The sequence below is a fragment of the Oncorhynchus tshawytscha genome, linkage group LG30, assembly GCF_018296145.1.
Source record: "Oncorhynchus tshawytscha isolate Ot180627B linkage group LG30, Otsh_v2.0, whole genome shotgun sequence".
NCBI classification, from domain to species: domain Eukaryota; kingdom Metazoa; phylum Chordata; class Actinopteri; order Salmoniformes; family Salmonidae; genus Oncorhynchus; species Oncorhynchus tshawytscha.
The window spans coordinates 27,578,226-27,601,209 of record NC_056458.1 but is presented as its reverse complement, the minus strand read 5'-3'; the positions used below and the strand labels follow the sequence as shown (position 1 = coordinate 27,601,209).

General features: G+C 41.0%; 1 protein-coding gene across 15 annotated transcripts in view; it reads left to right on the top strand.

Moving 5' to 3' along the window:
* The window catches only part of LOC112228466 (neural cell adhesion molecule 1), a 312,377-nt gene that overhangs the window by 220,901 nt on the left and 68,492 nt on the right, over positions 1-22,984 (top strand). For all 15 annotated transcript variants that reach the window (XM_024393810.2, XM_024393807.2, XM_024393806.2 and 12 more), the window contains exons 2-6: positions 17,523-17,597; positions 18,304-18,513; positions 18,963-19,106; positions 20,475-20,612; positions 20,987-21,104. In XM_024393810.2, coding sequence (XP_024249578.1) covers positions 17,523-17,597; positions 18,304-18,513; positions 18,963-19,106; positions 20,475-20,612; positions 20,987-21,104 — 685 coding nt within the window. The remainder of the gene's footprint in view (positions 1-17,522; positions 17,598-18,303; positions 18,514-18,962; positions 19,107-20,474; positions 20,613-20,986; positions 21,105-22,984) is intronic.

The following is a 22,984-nucleotide window of genomic DNA, read 5'->3' as shown; positions in this document are numbered from 1 at the left end:
TCGTTGACAGGGGATTACGATTGCCATTGGTGCGCTTTATCCCTCCACCATCTCTTGCCCTTGATGCAATTAGTCAGGCCTGATGGGGGCTGAAAGTAGTCTGGATGGGCCAAGTATAACACTCACAAAGTTATGAGCGCACTAATAATTGCACCGAAGACAGAGCATTGTGACAGTCCCTCCATTGTGACGACTTCTTCCTGTAAAATGGAAAGAGGGAAAACCCTAAAACGCCAGACAGTAGTGCATTGTGGGCGCTCGCAGGATGATAATAAGAGGGCCCTAGAATGTAATTGTCATCAAGAGAGGTGTAAGTGCAGGGTTCGTTAGGTTATGTTCTTCGTGCAGTCCCCTCTTCAAAGGGGGAGACACCCTGGACCCAAACTGTTACAGACCTATATCCATCCTGCCCTGCCTATCTAAGGTCTTCGAAAGCCAAGTCAACAAACAGGTCACTGACCATCTCGAATCCCACCGTACCTTCTCCGCTGTGCAATCTGGTTTCCGAGCCGGTCACGGGTGCACCTCAGCCACGCTCAAGGTACTAAACGATATCATAACCGCCATCGATAAAAGACAGTACTGTGCAGCCGTCTTCATCGACCTTGCCAAGGCTTTCGACTCTGTCAATCACCGTATTCTTATCGGCAGACTCAGTAGCCTCGGTTTTTCGGATGACTGCCTTGCTTGGTTCACCAATTACTTTGCAGACAGAGTTCAGTGTGTCAAATCGGAGGGCATGCTGTCCGGTCCTCTGGCAGTCTCTATGGGGGTGCCACAGGGTTCAATCGTCGGGCCGACTCTTTTCTCTGTATATATCAATGATGTTGCTCTTGCTGCGGGCGATTCCCTGATCCACCTCTACGCAGACGACACCATTCTATATACTTCCGGCCCGTCCTTGGACACTGTGCTATCTAACCTCCAAACGAGCTTCAATGCCATACAGCACTCCTTCCGTGGCCTCCAACTGCTCTTAAACACTAGTAAAACCAAATGCATGCTTTTCAACCGTTCGCTGCCTGCACCCGCACGCCTGACCAGCATCACCACCCTGGATGGTTCCGACCTTGAATATGTGGACATCTATAAGTACCTAGGTGTCTGGCTAGACTGTATACTCTCCTTCCAGACTCATATCAAACATCTCCTATCGAAAATCAAATCAAGAGTCGGCTTTCTATTCCGCAACAAAGCCTCCTTCACTCACGCCGCCAAACTTACCCTAGTAAAACTGACTATCCTACCGATCCTCGACTTCGGCGATGTCATCTACAAAATTGCTTCCAACACTACTCAGCAAACTGGATGCAGTTTATCACAGTGCCATCCGTTTTGTCACTAAAGCACCTTATACCACCCACCACTGCGACTTGTATGCTCTAGTCGGCTGGCCCTCGCTACATATTCGTCGCCAGACCCACTGGCTCCAGGTCATCTACAAGTCCATGCTAGGTAAAGCTCCGCATTATCTCAGTTCACTGGTCACGTTGGCAACACCCATCCGTAGCACGTGCTCCAGCAGGTGTATCTCACTGATCGTCCCTAAAGCCAACACCTCATTTGGCCGCCTTTCGTTCCAGTTCTCTGCTGCCTGTGACTGGAACGAATTGCAAAAATCGCTGAAGCTGGAGACTTTTATCTCCCTCACCAACTTCAAACATCTGCTATCTGAGCAGCTAACCGATCGCTGCAGCTGTACATAGTCTATCGGTAAATAGCCCACCCATTTTTACCTACCTCATCCCCATACTGTTTTTATTTATTTACTTTTCTGCTCTTTTGCACACCAATATCTCTACCTGTACATGACCATCTGATCATTTATCACTCCAGTGTTAATCTGCAAAATTGTAATTATTCGCCTACCTCCTCATGCCTTTTGCACACAATGTATATAAACTCCCCTTTTTTTCTACTGTGTTATTGACTTGTTAATTGTTTACTCCATGTGTAACTCTGTGTTGTCTGTTCACACTGCTATGCTTTATCTTGGCCAGGTCGCAGTTGCAAATGAGAACTTCTTCTCAACTAGCCTACCTGGTAAAATAAAGGTGAAATAAAATAAAATAAAAAACAGTTACTAGTTACCTGTGCAGAATTTTAATCGGTAACATACCCTTTGGATTACCCAAACTCAGTAACGTAATTTGATTACTTTCAGTTACTTTTTGATTACTTTTTTTACTTTTTAAAAACTTTTTTAACTTCTTATGGCTGGGGGGCAGTATTGAGTAGCTTGGATGAATAAGGTGCCCAAAGTAAACAGCCTGCTCCTCAGTCTCAGTTGCTAATATATGCATATTATTATTAGTATTGGACAGAAAACACTCTGACGTTTCTAAAACTGAGACTGAGGAGCAGGCCATTTACTTTAGGCATCTTATTCATCCAAGCTACTCAATACTGCCCCCCAGCCATAAGAAGTTAAAGACAGGTATATCTATAATTCCATGTGGATAACTTGTATTATCATCTCCATTTATGATGAGTATTTCTGTTGAATCGATGTAGCTATGCAAAATCACTGGATGTTTTTGGAACTAGTGAATGTAACTCGCCAATGTAAACTCAGATTTCTTTATATAAATATGAACTTTATCAATCAAAACATACATGTATTGTGTAACATGAAGTCCTATGAGTGTCATCTGATGAAGATCATCAAAGGTTAGTGATTCATTTTATCTCTATTTGTGGTTTTTGTGACTTCTCTCTTTGGCTGGAAAAATGACTGTGTTTTATTGTGACTAGGTGCTGAACTAACATAATTGTTTGTGGTGCTTTCGCCGTAAATCCCATTTGAAATCGGACACTGTGTTGGGATTAACAACAAGAATATCTTCAAAACGATATAAGATACATGTATGTTTGAGGAATTTTAATTATGAGACTTCTGTTGTTTTGAATTTGGCGCCCTGCACTTTCAGTGGCTGTCGTCATATCATCCCGGTAACGGGATTGCAGCCCAAAAAGGTTTTAAGAGGCATTAGAAGAAGACAAAAAAGGATCCATAAAATGCATCTGGTGTGTCATCATAGTGGTCTCTGACTTGTGATCAGACTCGCTCAGGAGGAACAAACTTAAACTTGCACCTTTTTTCTATGCTGAATTGAATGTCATTGAGAAAACAAAAAGGTGTTATAATGTTTTGTTTTTTTTGCAAACATAATTTCTAAATTTAACAGTAATCCAAAAAGTAATAATCTTGTTTTTCAACAGTATCTATAATCTGATTACAATATTTTTGCTGGCAACGTAACTGATTACAGAGTGGATGGATGGAAGGGGAATCGCTAGCTGTATCTGTGGCTATAGTGCCTCTCCTCGTCATTGTCATGTTTGTAATGGAATAGTGCAGCTATAGTGCCAGCAGCACTGGCACAGTGTACACATGGAGAAATGTATTGCTGCCTTATGAGCGTGACTGTTTATATCATGGTAGACTATTGATTGGTCAGCATTCTTTCCAATGCTCTAGTCTACCGTTATTACTTTTCACAGCCTGTTCTTTTGTGGGGTGCCCAGTTGGACCCGGTAATAGAGAAGCATGACTAGGCAAGCGAACAAAAATAAACTGGAGGGAAAGGAATTTACAATGATGCGACATCGTTTTATGCCAGTTTGAAGCTGTGTGAGACAATGTCAACGGGGTAAGACCATTACCAGCCCCATTATCAATGCTGGCTCTTTTTTCTCCCTTCCATGTCTTGCCCAAGGACACTGCATGTTGCTGCTGCATGGTTGGCGCATCCCACGCACCTGGTTGGAGAGGAACAGTGGAAGTGGAACAGTCGGACAATTATGTGATTGGGTTGAGCCCTGCCAGGGAGGCCCCTTAATGAGGGCAACTCTTTCCCCCCTTCACCCCACGTGGCCCTCACCCCTGGCACCTGACAACCATTTTTATAAAGGAAAAAAGATTGCCCATTCTCAGTATTCTCTCCCCCACCACTTCTTCTAAACAAATAGGATTATATGTGATTGAAAACATGTATCACTAATATCACTTAAGAGCATGCTTTTTTAATGAGTTGAATTTGAAGGGGGAGTGCTATTCTCTGCTGAAGGTCTTTTTCATTACTTCCAGCCAAATAAATTACTGAGGAAAATGTGTGCGTTAATAAAATGTTGCAAGGCAGGGGCACTTGAACGAGAAGAAATATTGTGTACAAAGTAGACAAACTTGGCAGTGGTCGCCTGGCAGCAGGTGTTGGATCTGCTATTTGCTGTATAAAGGCATACTGAGTAACTAATATGGACAGTGAGTAGTGTTTACCTATAATTAATGGAGATTACCAATTCAGATAAGTAGAGATGCTGTCAATTTAGCATCCAGGTGGAGAACCTAAATGTACAATTTGGAATTGCATGGGGTTTAGCATACATTAGAATCTCTCTCTGAGCACCTGAAAACCAAGGGAGTGACATAAAGAGGCATGCTCCCAGGCTTAGAGCCTATCCTCTGCCTCTCCTTAGTTTGTCTATGAGTACGTGTGTATGTGCGGCAGTTTGTGTTTGTCTGTGGGGCCTTAATCTTGTGATTGGAAATGACTGCGTCTTCGTAGGATCTTGGCCATGCTCTTTGATAAGTGCATCGTGGCCTGATTGGCATGGCATTCTAAAGCACCACGTTCCCGCCTGAAAGCAGTGCAAAAGTACATTCTCTGTCAGAAAAGTTTTCTGGTGTTTCTGGTGGAATATTTTTTATCTTGGGCCTTCAAAGTTCTTATGCCTTTCTGTGAGCAGACATCCCAATGACAAGAACTTACCTGACACAGGGCGGCTTAAATCACATAGAATCCTAAATAAGAGCATAGATTTTGAAGTAATAAGGGTATATTTAAAGTCTCTGGTTTGTACGTTTCTGGCTTACACACCAGTGCCACCTGTCTATAGCAGAGGTTAACCTTTCTAGCGCAGGCGTTCCGCTAGCGGAACCCCTCGACAACATTCCGCTGAAAAGGCAGCGCGCAAAATTCAAAAATATTTTTTTGAAATATGTAACTTTCACACATTAACAAGTCCAATGCAGCAAATGAAAGATAAACATCTTGTTAATCTACCCATCATGTCTGATTTCAAAAATGCTTTACAGCGAAAGCACAACATATGATTATGTTAGGTCATAGCATAGCCAAGTCAAAGATAGGAGTCACAAAAAGCAGAAATATAGATAAAAATGAATCACTAACCTTTGATGATCTTCATCAGATGACACTCTTGGGACATCATGTTACTCAATACATGTATGTTTTCTTCGATAATGTGCATATTTATATCCAAAAATCTCAGTTTACATTGGCGCCTTACGTGCAGTAATGTTTTGATACCAAAACATCCGGTGATTTTGCAGAAATACTCATAATAAACATTGATAAAGATACAAGTGTTATTCACGGAATTAAAGATAGACTTCTCCTTAACTTCTCTAGGATAGGGGGCAGCATTTGGAATTTTGGATAAATAGCATTCCCAAATTCAACTGCCTGCTACTCATCCCCAGAAGATAAGATATGCATATTATTAGTAGAACACTGTGAATTTCCTAAAACTGTTTGAATCATGTCTGTGAGTATAACAGATCTTATGTAGCAGGCGAAACCCCGAGGAAGAACCATTCAGATTTTCTTTCTTTTGAGGTCACTCTCTTTTCAATGGTGTTTCATTGGGAATCCAGATTTCTAAGGGACTTGCTTGCAGTTCATACCGCTTCCACTAGATGTCAACAGTCTTTAGAAATTGGTTGAGGTTTTTCCTTTGTGTAATGAAGAAGTAGTCCTGTTCAAAACGAGGGTCGCTTCGTGTGTACTGTTTGATAGAGGCGCATGACCAGAAAGCTAGCATCAGTGTGTTTTCTTCCTGTATTGAACACAGATCATCCTGTCTTCAATTGTATCGATTATTTACTTTAAAAAATACCTAAGGTTGTATTACAAAAGTAGTTTGAAATGTTTTGCCAAAGTTTACAGGTAACTTTTGAGATATTTTGTAGTCACGTTGCGCAAGTTGGAACCAGTGTTTTTCTGGATCAAACGCACCAAATAAATTTATATTTTGGATATATATGAACGGAATTAATCAAACAAAAGGACCATTTGTGATGTTTATGGGACATATTGGAGTGCCAACAAAAGAAGCTCGTCAAAGGTAAGGCATGATTTATATTTTTGTTTCTCCGTTTTGTCTGCAGGGTTGAAATATGTTTTCTCTCTTTTGTTTACGGAGATAATAGCATTGTTTGCTTTCCCCGAAAAGCCTTTTTGAAATCTGGCATGTTGGCTGGATTCACAACAGTTGAAATTGGAGCAGCAGCACAGCCAGGTGGACTGGGGACAGCAAGGAGTCATCATGCCAGGTAGTCCTGAGGCATGGTCCTCGGGCTCAGCTCCTCTGAGAGAGAGAAAGAAAGAGAGAAAGAGAGAATTAGAGAGAGCATACTTAAATTCACACAGGACACTGGATAAGACAGGAGAAGTACTCCAGATATAACAAACTGACCCTAGCCCCCCGATACATAAACTACTGCAGCATAAATACTGGAGGCTGAGACAGGAGGGTTCAGGAGACAGTGTGGCCCCATCCGATGATACCCCCGGACAGGGCCAAACAGGAAGGATATAACCCTACCCACTTTGCCAAAGCACAGACCCCACACCACTAGAGGGATATCTTCAACCACCAACTTACCATCCTGAGAAAAGGCTGAGTATAGCCCACAAAGATCTCTCTGCCACGGCACAACCCAAAAGGGGGGCGCCAACCCATCAGGCAACCTTTCAGTTACTGGGCCAACGCTCTAACCACTAGGCTACCTGCCGCCCCAGGAAGTTTTAACCCTTGAGGCCAAATTGCATCATACATCATGAACCAAATCCACCCCATTAATTAACAGTAATTCAATGTCAGTTTCAACCATGTATTCCAACTGTGAATATTGTTGTTAATCTCTTGCTCTCATGCTCATTTTCTGTGCTGACTTGTGAATGACAGGTAGAAACAATGGTGAAGTCCAATTGAATAGTGATATGTGAATATCTTGAGTTTGTTTTACGTCAGAGTTGATTCACATGAAAACCTTGATGATCTTTTATTTCATGATGAATCGATATGGCTGTCTCCAGTGAAAATATGCTAAGTGATTTATGAGCAAAAGCACACTTGGGCTCATGTGAATTTACAGGTTCAATGTATGGCCTGTGTTCATTTGCTACCCAAGATTAATGTTCTCATTCAGCTAGGTAGAAAGGTTGTTATCCAATGTATATGGAATGAAAAAATGTTATATATATCTCCAGGAATGTCTAGTGTGCAGATGCTTTATGCTTGTAACATTCTCTAGTGTAACATGCGGAGCGCCATAGAGAAGTATGCTTCTTTATACCTAGTAGCGCAGCGGTCTAAGGCACTGCATTGCAGTGCTAGAGGTGTCACTACAGACCTGGGTACAATCCCGGGCTGTATCACAACCGGGCCATGATCGGGAGTCCCATAGAGCGTCACACAATTGGCCCAGCGTCGTCCGGGTTAAGGGAGGGTTTGGCCGGGTTAGGCCGTCATTGTAAATAAGAATTTGTTTTTAACTGACTTGCTTAGTTAAATAAAGGTTAAATAAAATAAATATATTAGACTTTAAATGGAACATAGCCTATGGCCTAGTTTCTATACTGACAATGGAGACACAGCCCTGTTTGGTTATAAGCTATTAGCAGCTGAACATTTCTCTGATTGAAGTTGAATCATTTCAAATTTACATTTGAGTTATCCATTCTTGTTTAATGTGTGACATGAAAATGTGGAGGGCGGATATAGATTTGTGTGTATTGTTGTGAAGAAGATTGTTGTTAGATATCACTGTTGGAGCTAGGAACACAAGCATTTCGCTACACACACGATAATGTCTGCTTTTCACTGCCTCTGAAGTTTGGTGGAGGAGGAATAATGGTCTGGGGCTGTTTTTAATGATTCTGGCTAGGCCTGTTAGTTCCAGTGAAGGGGTATCTTAATGCTACATGATACAATGACATTCTAGACGATTCTGTGCTTTCAACTTTGTGGCAACAGTTTCGGGAAGGCCCTTTCTTGTTTAAGGATGACAGTGCCTCCATGAACTAAGCAAGGTCCATACAGACATGGTTCCTTCGAGATCCGTGTGGAAGAACTTGACTGGCCTGCACATAGCCCTGACCTCAACCCCATAGAACACCTTTGGGATGAATTGGAATGCCAACTGCGGGCAAGGCCTAGTCTCCCAACATCAGTGCCCGACCTCACTTATGCTCTTGTGGCTCAATGGAAGCAAGTCCACGCAGCAATGTTCCAACATATAGTGGAAAGCCTTCCCAGAAGAGTGGAGGCTTTTATAGATTCAAAGGGGGTATGGACTCCATATTAATGCCCATGATTTTGGAATGAAATGCTCGATGAGCAGGTGTCCACATACTTTTGGTCCTGTAGTGTATGTTCAGTTGGCTTCCTCGACATTTAAAACTGTCCAATGAACTACCTTATCGTATCTGCTCGCTGCTCCAGTAATGAGCTGTTTCCAACTTGCACAGCACATGCCTGTGTGCATGTTCTATTAGGAGTTTTTTCCTAGGCCCTCATCGTTCAGAAATGCATATCCAGAATAAAGCGCTACACTTATCTCCCCATTAAATTACGGGCAGTATTGCTTGGTGTGCAGGGACTTTGCTCTGGGCCCCATGTGCTGGAACATTCGAGCAGAAGAAGGAGCAGAAGCAGACAGCAGCAGTAAGGGCTGAAGTGTTTGGGATTTGTATTGTAATTAAGGCTATCGATCTCCCGCCCCAGTATGTTTAGTGTATTTGTTTCCTATATGCTCTCAGCAAAGGACACATCATCTCACTTGTTGCTGTGTCGACAGTTGGAAGTGTACGAGGTTAAAACACTCTACCGTGTAACTGTAACACTCTGGAGTTTCAAGCTTCAGCATCCTTTTAAAGAGTTTGAAACACCGAAAAATAAAATTTTACCCTATTGACCTGAAATACATTTGGTTTGTTTTTCACCGGTTGTCTTTGTCCTCAGAGTTCGTGTTTGTGGTGCGGTTTTGCCAATGGTGAGAGCCGGAATAAGAGCTGTTATTGTTGTCCCTTTACGATACCTCATAGAAAGCAGTGCGAACATGCTTTCGACAGCTCTGTTTTCACTGCCTCTGAGGATGTGTTTCCATCTAACAAAGCACAGATGATGTTTAAGGAAAATATCGATTTTTATGAATTTCTCAATTAATCTGCAGGGAGATATAGTTTGGATTTCAGTAAGTCTTTTGAAGCAATATTATTTTTGTTAGCATCATCGTCTAGATGTCTGGAACTGAAATCGAAGCCAAAAATCGTATGAAACCTATGAAGCTTATATAAATATCTAAGTTCCACCACAAAAGCACAAGAAAGAGGATTTCGATATCCACCATCTCAGATTGTTCTGAAATCGTTTCTGTTGTTAGAAACAGATAAGATTAGCATTCCTGCAACATTATATCTCCCTCACTAACTTTAAGCATCAGCTGTCAGAGCAGCTTACAGATCATTGCACCTGTACATAACCCACCTGTGAACAGCCCATCCAACTGCCTCATCCCCGTATTGGTTTTATTTTTTTGCCCCTTTGCATCCCAGTGTCTCTACTTGCACAATCATCTTCTGCAAATCTATCACTCCAGTGTTTAATTGCTAAATTGTAATTACTTCGCCACTACGGCCTATTTATTGCATTACCTCCCTAATCTTACCTCATTTTCACACACTGTATATAGACTTTTCTATTGTGTTATTGACTGTACGTTTGTTTATTCCATGTGTAACTCTGTGTTGTTGTTTGTCTCACTGCTTTGCTTTATCTTGGTCAGGTTGCAGTTTTAAAAGAGAACTTATTTTGTTGAAATATAATTTGATCTCTGAGAAATTATTACATTAATATGATTCATATAATTGTCAATAAATATAGTACCAAACATTCAATTTTGACCAAATGTTTTTCTAACAATAAATTAGACATGAGATCCAAAGAAATTGTAACAAGCCACCCACGTTTCCCCCAACACCAACCCCACCCCAACAACGAGTATATAGTATCAGTTCTCTGTTTGACGACTAGTATGGAGCTGCGGCTATGAGTATTTTTTCTTCATCCTATGTAATGTATTCTCAGTGAATTTGGTGATGTTTTTTCACCCTTTTTAGAGAAATTTGCCATTGAAGTTGTCCCATCCTACATCCTGATATTACCATGTTCTGACCACTAGATGGTGCTGTTCCTGCTATTATGTGATACTTTTTTAAAGCCCCCCCATTGTTAAATGTATAGATCACCCAAATTACATAATTGTATTGGAAAGAAGGTATACCCAATCGCGCTTTAGCACAGCTTTAACAAAAAAGGGGGAATCGGCTGCTCTACCGAGGGACTTGAAAATCCCCCAAAAAACAGGTTACTTAAAGAAAAAGTAGCATGGATCGTTTCGGCTCTGATCAAGGCGATTCATGCTGAAATGTGAGCCTATTTTTTACTTGTCCTGTCAATAATTCTATCAGATTCATGCAGCGACAGTGTGATCCTTTTTCTTTGTTCACCCGGATTGTCACCAGTTAAAGTATCCTGCGGAAGGAATGTTTTTACATAATTGCTTGCATCCAGCAACATCACAAGTCATGTAATCTGTTTTTGCAGCTGTTTCAGTACAGCACTCCAGGGAGAGAGAGGGGGAGAGGGCCAACTCAACTGAACTAGTTTCAATGTATGGAATCACTTGAAAGTTTCTGGATTTTGGATCTCTGGATCTCCTTTAATTTATGTTCTTCCCTGATATGTTAGCTGTGAAAGTCTTCCATACTGTGAGGGAGTGTTTAAAAAGCACAGCACTGACGACCACCGGTGTGTGGTCCCTACCAGTCGACTTTTTGTTGTTAGCTTTAGCATTAGCTCGTGTTGGCAGTGGTATAACCTGTTAAACTCTGAGTGATTGTTTTGGAACCACCCTAATTTTTGGGGGTCAGAAAACAGAAAGTGACTTATGATTTGAAAGCTACAGGAAATCAAACTCAAATCTTACTGCTGGCAACGTCATACGAATCCCCCCACAAACTGGGAATCAGACGGGATATATTTACACTGTATACAAAATAATATGTCACCCCAAAAAATCTGACCTTTTACCTAATGGTGGTGCTCTAAACATTGGCAAAATCACATATATAACCATTTTAAAAGCGCAGGGCTTGTGCAATGTGCTATGCCTAATTTTTTTATTTTACAGGACTGATATACTTACACTATATACACAAAAGTTTGTGGACACCCCTTCAAATTAGTGGATTCAACTATTTCAGCCACACCCGTTGCTGACAGGTGTATAAAATCGAGCACACGGCAATGCAATCTCCATAAACAAATATTGGCAGTAGAATGGCCTTACTGAAGAGCGCAGTGACTCAACGTGGCACCGTCATAGAATGCCACCTTTCCAACAAGTCATTTCATCAAATTTTATGCCCTGCTAGAGCTGCCTTGGTCAAATGTAAGTGCTGTTATTGTGAAGTGGAAACATTGAGGAGCAACAACGGGTTGTTCACAGAAGCTCACAGAATGGGACTGCCAAGTGCTGAAGCGTGCAGCGCGTAAAAATGGTCTGTCTCCGGTTGCAACACTCACTACCAAGTTCCAATCTGCACAAGAACTGTTCGTCGGGAGCTTCATGAATGGGTTTCCATTGCCGAGCAGCCGCACACAAGCCTAAGATCACCATGCGCAATGCCAAGCATCAGCTGGAGTGGTGTGAAGCTCACCGCCATTGGACTCTGAAGCAGTGGAAACGCGTTTTCTGGAGTGATGAATCACGCTTCACAATCTGGCAGTCGGACGGACAAATCTGGGTTTGGCAGTTGCCAGTAGAACGCTACCTGAATGCTATAGAATATACAAGAAAGAAATTATCTTACTACAATACATTTTTTTAGAAAGTTAGCAAAAATATATTATATTTTACTACCATGGAAAGGAAAGTACCTGTCTATTTGTGGAAAAATCACCCTGATTAACTTTAGTTATGCCCAGATTTTTTTCAATTTTGGTCATTCTCTTATAAAGTGGGTAAAAATAATGTATTGCAACCCCAGGTATAAAATAGTAAATAACGGCAACTTCTCAGAGTTTTGAATTGTCAAGAGGAGAGTAACAAGGGTGTCCGCTGTCACTATATCTATTCGTTATGGCCATCGAAATGCTAGCTATTAAAATTAGATCCAATAACAACATTAGAGGATTAGAAATTCAAGGCTTAAAAACAAAGGTGCCCATGTATGCTGATGACTCAAGTTAAGTCCGCAAGATAGATCCCTGCAATGTGTCATTGAAGATCTAGGTAACTTTTCTATACTTTCTGGACTAAAACCTAATTATGATAAGTGTACAATATTACATGTTGGATCTTTGAAAAATACAACTTTTACATTAACTTGCAGTTTACATATAAAATGGGCTGATGGTGAAGTAGACATATTTGGTATTCATAGCACAAAATGTATAAATAAGCGCTTCACAATGAATTTCAATAGAAAACTTAAAACTTAGAAATAGACAAGACCCTGCAACCATGGAGAGGTAAATACCTGTCTTATTTATGGAAAAATTGCCCTGATTAACTCCTTAGTCATATCTCAGTTTACTCACTTACTTATGGCGCTGCCTACTCCTGATGATTAGTTTTTGAAATCATATGAGCAAAAAATATTTCACTTTATCTGGGACGCTAAACCAGACAAAATAAAAAAGTGCCTGTCTATATAATGAATATGAAATGGGTGGGTTAAGATTATTAAATATAAAAGCACTAAACCTCTCTAAAAGCTTCACTTATTCAAAAGTTTTACTTGAACCCTAAATGGTTCTCAAGTAGATTACATTGTTTAAAAATGGCCTTTTTGCCTTTGTGCAGATTGCCATGTCTCATTTTCGGGTCAATTGAAAATTATAATTTCAAAAATGACTTTTTTCAAAGTATCTCTCTTTTTCAGACAAGCATTGCAGAGCAGGCTACAATTCCATCCCCCTGAAAAGATAGGAGAAATATTACAACAAATAATATGGCTGAACTCAAATGTGCTGATTGCTAAAATACCTGTATTTATGGGAAAGATGTTTGAAAAGGGTATTTTGTTCTTAAATGATATTGGAAATTGGAATGGTAGAGTTATGTCCTTCATGGAGTTATCACAATTGTATGGGAAGGTCTGCTCAATCCAAGAGTACAACCAATTGATTACAGCAATACCCCAAAAATGGAGGCAGCTGGTGGCAGCAGGAGGAGGTAGAGAACTGGTCTGTCTGCCCAATATAAAGGATCATGACTGGAGGAGGCAGGTGGCAGCAGGAGGAGGTAGGGAACTGGTCTGTCTGCCCAATATAAAGCATCAAAACTGGCGGGGGAATAAAAATAGAATAAATAGGAAAGGATACCAGTTTCATTTGAGGACCAGTATGTGTATATCTGTGCCATAGATATTGCAAAATAGTTGGGAAGAGATTTTTGATGTACCGATTCCATGGTACAGGGTGTATGAGTTGATATATAAAACAATGCAAGATTCAAGACTTCGTGCTTTTCAACTAAAATTATTATATAGAGTTCTTGCCACGAACAAAATGCTGAATATTTGGGGCATATAATCATGGAAGCTCTGTAGATTTTGTTGTGAGGATACAGAATCAATAGACCATTTATTTTGGTATTGCCCTCAGGTAGCCTGTTTCTGGTCTCAGGTTCAGGAATGGCTGAAAATTCATAGCATTGATCTAAAATTGACCCTAGAAATAGTACTGTTATGAGATCGCATTCTGTGGATTCTATTCGATTAGATAGATTGAAATTGTACGTTAAACATCACAGCATAGTTGAAAGATATGTGTTGCATAGAAACCCGAAGTGGGTGGCCAGCAGAGATAGATGGGATGGGCTGAGGGAAGCTGAGGGTTGGGATGTGGAATTGGAGACAAGTGGGAGTGGAGTTGATGTGTGGGAGATAGAATGATGGTCAAAGATAAAAGTAAAAATAAAACATAATAAAAGTAAGTTTGAAAGACACTAAGGGGCAGTGTTTTTACAACTAATGCTGGTTTGCCTGAGGCTGATGCCGTGCAGGTGTTTGTACACATGCATATACACACACTCTCATTCAAATAAACGCATGCAAGAATACACACATACATGTAATATTGCCAGACATGCACACAAACATTTACAGTTGCCATTGTTGTTATGATTTCAGTTGTCCTTGATGTCCTTTGTTTTAAATGTATTACTATTATTTTTTTTTTGCATTGTTGTTTTCTGTTTTCTGTCTTTCTCTTTTTTTCTCTTTAGTTCATTCTCTTGGTTGTTGGTGCATTGGGGGTTCTTGGGGGTGGGGAATGGAATTAATGGTATTTTTATTTTTCTTCTTGGGGGACTGTGGGAGGGACAGCTTTTGGGGGGGACTGTGGGGGGGATCTTGGAGGATGCGGGTTCACGTTTTTTGGCCTGGTGGGAGATCTGTCAACCTGCCCTTGAGCAGGACATTGACCCTGGATGTTTCTGTGTGCCACTCTGAATGGGAGTCTGTTGGAAGACTGGTATGATGTAGTTGTTGAGCAGCTTCACTGCAAGTATATTGTATGTTTCGGATATTCAATAAAATGAAAAATAATATCCCAGTTTACCTATTTGCTAATGGTCTTGCCTACACCTAGCGACCAGTTTCTTTAATTATATGAGCAAAAAATATTCCATTTTATGTGGAACGGCAAGACAAAATGAAACTTAAATAAATTAAATAAATAAATTAAATAAATTAAATAAATAAATAAAGAATGTGAATTCAGAGGGCAGAAATATTAAATATGAAAGCATTAGACCTCTATCTAAAGGCATCAGTTATACAAAAGTTATATTTAAATCCAAACTGATTCTCTAACAGATTAGTAAGAATGTCCCACCCTGTGTTCAAAGACTGGCCTTTTTCCATTTATTAAGACTAAAAGCTCTAACTTTTGGTTATTTGAAAATGAAATCATCTCCAATATATCGCTAATTTTAAAACAAGCCATAGAAAGTTAGTTGCAATTTCAGTTTAATCCACCAGAAAAGACAGAACAAATAATACAAACAGTATTGTGGTTAAACTCAAATATACGAATTGATACTAAAAAATATTAAATACCAAAATGTATTAAATAATATTGTGATTAATAAAAAGTATATGGGAGGGGTTGAGTGGAGCTGAGGGGTTCATTTGTAAACAAATGAAAGATACCTATTGTAAAATACATTGTGTCCATAAAATTTATATAGTATGTGTCAGCTGGAAGTAGAAGCCTAAGTGTTGTTGTCCATTAGTTTACTCCAATTAGGGGAGGGGTGGTAGGAGACAATAATAAACTTAATAACTTAATTAGGGGAGGGGTGGTAGGAGACAATAATAAACTTAATATAATATATTTAAAAGAGACATCATTTTTTACCTTTATTTAACTAGGCAAGTCAGTTAAGAACAAATTCTTATTTTCAATGACGGCCTAGGAACAGTGGGTTAACTGCCTGTTCAGGGGCAGAACGACAGATTTGTACCTTGTCAGCTCAGTGATTTGAACTTACAACCTTTCGGTTACTAGTCCAATGCTCTAACCACTAGGATACCTTGCCACACCATGTATGTGTATGTATACATACAGTACCAGTCAAAAGTTTGAACACATCTACTCATTCAAGGGTTTTTCTTTGTGTTTTACTATGTTCTACATTATAGAATAATTGTGAAGACATCAAAACTATATAAAACACGTAACCCAAAAAGTGTTAAACATATCAAAATAATTTTATATTTTAGGTTCTTCAAAGTAGCCACCATTTGCCTTGATGACAGCTTTGCACACTCTTGGCATTCTCTCAACCAGCTTCACCTGGAATGTTTTTCCAACAGTCTTGAAGGAGGTCCCACATATGCTGAGCACTTGTTGGCTGCTTTTCCTTCACTCTGTGGTCCAACTCATCCCAAACCATCTCAATTGGGTTGAGGTTGGGTGATGTGGAGGCCAGGTCATCTGATGCAGCGCTCCATCCTTCTCCTTCTTGGTAAAATAGCCCTTACACAGCCTGGAGGTGTGTTTGGTCTTTGTTCTGTTGAAAAACAAATGATAGCCCCACTAATGGTGGGTATGGTGTGTCCACGGTATGGTGTGCTCCCACTATTTATTTTGCCAGGATGCCGTACTGGACCAGACATGCCTACTTTCACCTCTGCTCTTGAGGAACAGATCATGGCAGAGAGAGTACCAGACCTGATTTCCTGATTTGGTAAGAGAAACGTTTTAAAATAGGCCACATCGGAGAATTTTTAAGAAAGATTGTCCAGGCACACCTTGGGCTAAGAAGATATAAATCTTTAAGGTATGCTGTCCCGAACTTTGGAGTATGTCTCTCCTGTCGCTCACCAAGTTGGAAGTTGATTCCTCTTTAATTTATCCAGCAGAGTTGAAGAGAACAAACACCAGCTGATTCTCTCCTGTACATTCTAAATCTCATCTCTGTCTCCCACTTTAGTTGATGCAGAACTATTAAATGTATTCGGCAGCATCTTAGGAAGCTAATATGCTTTGATTTACGGCATTACACTTCCTGAGCGGACACTCGGTGTCAGACGAAAAAATTGTGAGAACACAGGGTTAGCTCGGTCAGGTGCCATTATAAAATCTTATCGGACGCCTGGGTAATTACAAGTCTAAAATACATTTGAAAGGCATATAATTAATGGTCCTTTAAGATAGTGCCAGGGCCTAATTGTCATATTTTGTCAGATAATCTGCCTGTCCAACACAGTGGTTTTTCAATAAGTGGACAGTATTTGCCATGGCTATGTGTTGTTCCACCACATTTCATTATGTTATCCGCCCGCACAACCCTACCATCATCCCAACCTCACTAACAATCCCACTAATGCCGATGGGAGCTGCCTACTGCATTAGCAATGCTGGGACCTTGCCAGAGCGCCAACAATTAACACATTGTTATCTAAATACATGCTACTGTGGCCTATACGGCTACAATGTGGGAATGTTGGGTGAGAAGTGTTTTCATTTGTCGACTTAGCATACCAACTCTACAACTATGTCTGCAACATTTTTTTTTTGTGACTGTGCTTTTACTAAAATGAGGCTGCAAATACTAAAATACTTCTTTGTTAACTGAATCCAATTAACGGCATAGATGCAGCATTATATTGAAAAGTGAAGGGTGGGTAAATGGCTCATCTTAGGTTGATCAGCGGCAGATGTTCAGTCAAGCTGTTGATGCATTAAAGTGTGCCTTGTCTCACTGTGCTTTGCCGCTGTGTCATCCTGTTCCCCTCCCCTTGCTCACGCCTGTTATAGGACCAGGCTGTGTGTAAAGTGTATTGGAACGATGTAAAAGTGCAGAGTTTGATGTGAACTGTTCTGAGACCTGCTCTGTCTGTGTTTTTCTCTTCTAGCCTCCCTGCAAGTGGAGATCACACCGATGCAAGGAGAGATCAGCGTGGGGGAGTCCAAATTCTTCCTCTGCGAAGGTAGGTGTGGTACAGATACAATCGCCTCCATAACTGCAAACTCCCAAATAGCTACAGTATTTTGACAGCTTGATATAGAAAATAACTCTACATAAAGTGAAGGTGCTACAGAAGTTCTCATGGCTGCAGTAGCATGGGTTTCCCAGGACGCTGACCTGCAACTGTGGTCAGTTACCCCCCACTACTGGCAGACTCCTGCAGGCCATCATCCTGCAAAGAGAAAATAGAGGCTCAATATGTCATAGCAAAGATGAGAACATTTCACTTTAGCAATGTTTCCTTTAGATGAAAAGAACTGTAGATAGCTGTATACTTTTTTGCAGTAAGATGTCAGCAAAATACTGTTTGCTTCAGCACTTCTTTGTTCCATTATGAATGAGGGAGTGAAAGATTTCAGAAAATGTGACTTTTTTTTGCCCTTCTTTCAAAATATCAATGGCAGCGTTTTAATTTCAGTATTTTTTCAGGTAGTATATCATCTGAGCAAATATGTCAAATAGTTACCTTTTTGTGCATATTGGTATGAAGATGGTCTTCATAAAGCAGAGAAACCCTAGGCCAAAAAAGCTATAATGCATACCTCAGATGCAGCATCACCTCACAAGGCAGCACATAGTTATCTGTTAGGTTATCATTCATACTAACTGCTGAAGACACATAAACAGTGCATTTGCACTCTGCTCACACATCCACCCTGCCTCCTCAGTTGTTGGAGATGCAAAGGACATTGATTGGTATGCCCCGAACGGCGAGAAGCTCTTACCGAACAGACAGGACATCATTGTGAACCGCAACGACGAGTCCTCGTCCACCCTCACTATCTACAATGCTGATGTGGACAATGCCGGTGTCTACAAGTGTGTGGCCAAAAATGCAGACAAGGAGTCTCAGGGCACTGTCAACGTGAAAATCTTCCGTAAGTTCCCTCTCAAACTCAGTCCTTGAAAAGTGTTGATATTATTCATTGTAATTTAGTGGATTACCACCAAATGAAATCCCCTTACTGTATTATCTGTACATATGTGACGTGCACGATGTAATTTTGAAGAATGTAATTTAAGTGTCTGTGCATATTTTGTGCATATTTGTTTTCTTCAATTGTCCTCCTTCATACAGTATTGTTGATTGTATCTTCGCACTAGTGTCATTGTAAAGGTAACTATTTCTCTCCATTTAGAGAACCCGCGTATTTAGAATATACAACTAAACTAACTGTATAGTATGTTCCATCATGAACAGGTGGAATGCCATGACAAATGCATAGACTGGGTAACAAAGGGAGCACTCACCATAGAACATGTTGGTCTATTAAGTTTGTTGACTTGTTCGGGAAATGCAGTTGACTTCTATTCTTCTCCCCTACAGAAAAGATAACCTTCAAGAACGCCCCTTCCCCACAGGAGTTTAATGAAGGGGATGATGCTGACATCATCTGTGACGTCGTCAGCTCGCCTCCCGCCAGCATCATCTGGAAGCACAAAGGCTCAAAGATCCAGGTTACAAAAGATGGTAAGGCTTGTACACAAATCGATGTGCCAATGTGTGGGTCGCCTACTACCCAGAGTCGTGGAGACCCCCCCTCCCCCAGTTGTTTTGTTTGCTTTCATTATATCTGCAGCTCTTTTTTATTCACCCCACACTCCTTCGCTCTCTCCCTAAGAGCACAGCCCTCCCTGCCTTTTGGTCATTTGAGTGTTTCAACATAACAGATGAAGTGAGGACAGGAAACAGGATATTTCTTGATCAAGAGAAATGGTGGTTGTCAGTTGTGAAAGGATATTTGAAGGCTTCATATTCAGACAAGTGGGATGCTGTCGGAGAGGCATTCTGAAGGATTTTGTTTTTCTCCGGACTGCACTATTCTAACCTTAGAGGACCCCTCCCTCTGGCGACCACTGGGAGGCTCAGGGTGACCACAGCGCTCTGGTGTGTGGCGTTTTCTTGGACCCTGGACAGGGATGTGTTTTTCACTAGAAAACCACTAATTGTAGCCCAGACTGAAACCCATACTGCTTATGTAAATACATTTTCCACATTGCTCCAGTTAACTTTTTCCATATCAAAGCTGCATGTGCTTATAGCTCTAAGTACACATCTTTTTCATGCTAATATGTGATTCACAGCTCAGAGAGCTATTTAAAAAGTCTGGTTAATGAATTCAAAGCTTTTGCCCAAATACAGATTCACTAAACCAGATCTACATCTGGCATCGCTTCAAAAGAGGGTTGAATTAACACAGTTGCCATACAATATTTGTACGCTGGCTGCCAGATGTTTGAACTTACAGAGTAAAGAGGATTCATGGAATATTTACATAGTAGAGCTATGACAACGCAATTCAAGAAGTAGTAGTAGTTGCTTTCAGCGTCTGTATGTTTACATGGTCCATGTTTCACCACATTTACTACAGTATGGATATAAAGGACAAAGAATAAGAGGCACAATGCCATGGCAATGCTCTGTTGAGCAATGTAACAAAATCTCACAGTGAATAGTACAGCACTTAATTATCTAAATAAACATTGAAACAATGAACATACTGTATGTAAATAACATTTTTTCCAGTGGATGGATGGTAAAGCTTTCTTTTGATGAGTCTATATGTCACTAGTTTTTCTGGTGGCGAGTTATTGACTATATCATATGGTTCTAAAGATCATCTTCCCTCCACACCTATGTATAACTCATGACTATTTTTACATTGTAATATTGATAATGGGGGGGGGGCAAATGCAGCATTCAACTGTAACTCAGATCACGCCTCCTGAATTCTCATTGTATGTGTGCCTTCCCATGTTGCCTTGTGTTAAACCTGCACCACCTATTGTTAATGATGATTGAGCCTTCTCTCTTTCCTTTTCTTGCGATTGTTCACAGTTCGATTTAAGATCATGGGCAACAACCACCTCCAGATCCGAGGCATCAAGAAAACGGATGAAGGGGCGTACACCTGTGAGGCTCGTGTTATGGCCAGGGGAGAGATTGACCTGAAGATCATCAAGGTCATCGTCAACGGTGAGTATCACATCCTCCCTCTCACCCTACCCCCTCTTTCTTCGCCTATGCTCTCACCCTGGGATTTGGATCTGAACACACTTAGAATATAGTAGATCCAATACTGTGCTATTATGAAGACCATTACAGAATCCCAAAAAAAGAACAATCCTGTAACAAGTTTACAGTAACATGTATTTACTGCTATCATACTTAAAGCCAACCAGTATAGTGCATCATGATCTGATTATAAACCATTTTAAGACTTGTTTGAAGCCCATAACAACCTTACATTGTCTTATCTTAGTATCACAGTAGTATAATTAATTTCCTACTCACGTATGACCTCTGTATCTTTCAATAATGCTTGTGTCTACTGTATGTCTGTGTTTCAGTGCTCCCTAGCATCCGCACCAGGCAGTCGGAGGTGAATGCCACGGCGGACATAAACCAGTCTGTGATGCTGGCCTGTGACGCTGACGGCTTCCCTGAACCCACAGTCACCTGGGCCCGGTAAGTCACACCGACTATCTTGTCTTTCAAATCAAACCAAATGTTATTTGTCACATGTGCCGAATACAACAGGTGTAGTAAACCTTACAGTGCAATCAATGCTTCTTACAAGCCATTAACCAACAGTGCGGTTTCAAGAAAAATAAGTGTTAAGTGAAAAATAGATAAGTAACAAATAACAAATAATTAAAGAGCAGCAGTAAAATAACAGTAGCGAGGCTATACCAAATCAAAAACATTTTTATTGGTCACATACACATGTTTAGAAAATGTTATTGCGAGTGTAGAGAAATGCTTATGTTTCTAGTTCCGACAGTGCAGCAGTATCTAACATGTAATCTAACAATTCCACAAGAACTACCTAATGCACACAAATCTACAGTAAGTAAAGGAATGGAATAAGAATATATGCATATAAATATATGGATGAGCAATGACAGAGTGGCATAGGCACGATGCAATATATGGTATAAAATACAGTATAATGTATACATATGGGATCAGTAATGCAAGATATGTAAACATTATTAATGTGGCATTATTAAAGTGACTGGTGAGCCATGTATTAAAGTGGCCAATGATTGAAGTCTGTATGTAGGCAGTAGCCTCTCTGTGTTAGTGATGTTGTTAGTGATAGCTGTTTAACAGTCTGATGGCCTTGAGATAGAAGCTGTTTTTTAGTCTCTCGGTCCCAGCTTTGATAAACCTGTACTGACCTTGCCTTCTGGATGGTAGCGGTGTGAGCAGACAAGGGCTCGGGTGGTTGTTATACTTGATGATCTTTTTGGCCTTGATGTGACATCGGGTGCTGTAGGTGTCATGGAGGGCAGGTAGTTTGCCCCCGGTGATGCGTGGGCGGTGCAGTTGCTGTACCAGGCAGTGATACAGCCTGACAGGATGCTTTCAATTGTACATCTGTCAAGGTTTGTGAGGGTTTTAGGGGACAAGCCAAATGTCTCCAGCCTCCTGAGGTTGAAGAGGCGCTGTTCCGCCTTCTTCACCACACTGTTTGTGTGGGTGGACCATTTCAGTTTGTCCACTGCTGTTCCATCGATGTGGATAGGGGGTGCTTCCTCTGCTGTTTCCTGAAGTCCACGATCATCTCCTCTGTTTTGATGACGTTGAGTGAGAAGTTGTTTTTCTGACACCACACTCCGAGTGCTCTCACCTCCCTGTTGGCTGTCTCGTTGTTGGTAATCAAACCCACTACTGTTGTGTCATCTCAAACTTGATGATTGAGTTGGAGGCGTGCATGGCCACACAGTCATTGGTGAACAGGGAGTACAGGAGGGGGCTGAGCACGCATTATTGTGGGGCCCCAGTGTTGAGGATCAGCGAAGAAGAGGTGTTGTTTGCTACCTTTACCATCTTGGGGCAGCCCGTCAAGAGGTCCAGGACCCAATTACACAGGGCGTGGTTGAGACCCAGGGCCTCAACAGGGGGTATACATGAGGTACCGGTACAGAGTCAATGTGCGGGGGCACAGGTTAGTCAAGGTAATTGAGGTAATATGTACATGTAGGTAGAGTTAAAGTGACTAGATAATAAACAGAGAGTATGCATAGATAATAAACAGAGAGTAGCAGCAGCGTAAAAGAGGGGGGGGGGACAATGAAAATAGTCTGTGTAGCCATTTGATTAGCTGTTTAGGAGTATTATGGCTTGGGGGTAGAAGCTGTTAGGAAGCCTTTGAGACCTAGACTTGGCGCTCCCATATCATTTGCCATTCGGTAGCAGAGAGAACAGTCTATGACTAGGGTGGCTGGAGTCTTTGACCATTTTTAGGGCCTTCCTCTGACACCTCCTGATATAGAGGTCCTGGATGGCAGGATGTACTGGGCCGTACGCACGACCCTCTGTACTGCCTTGCGGTCCGAGGC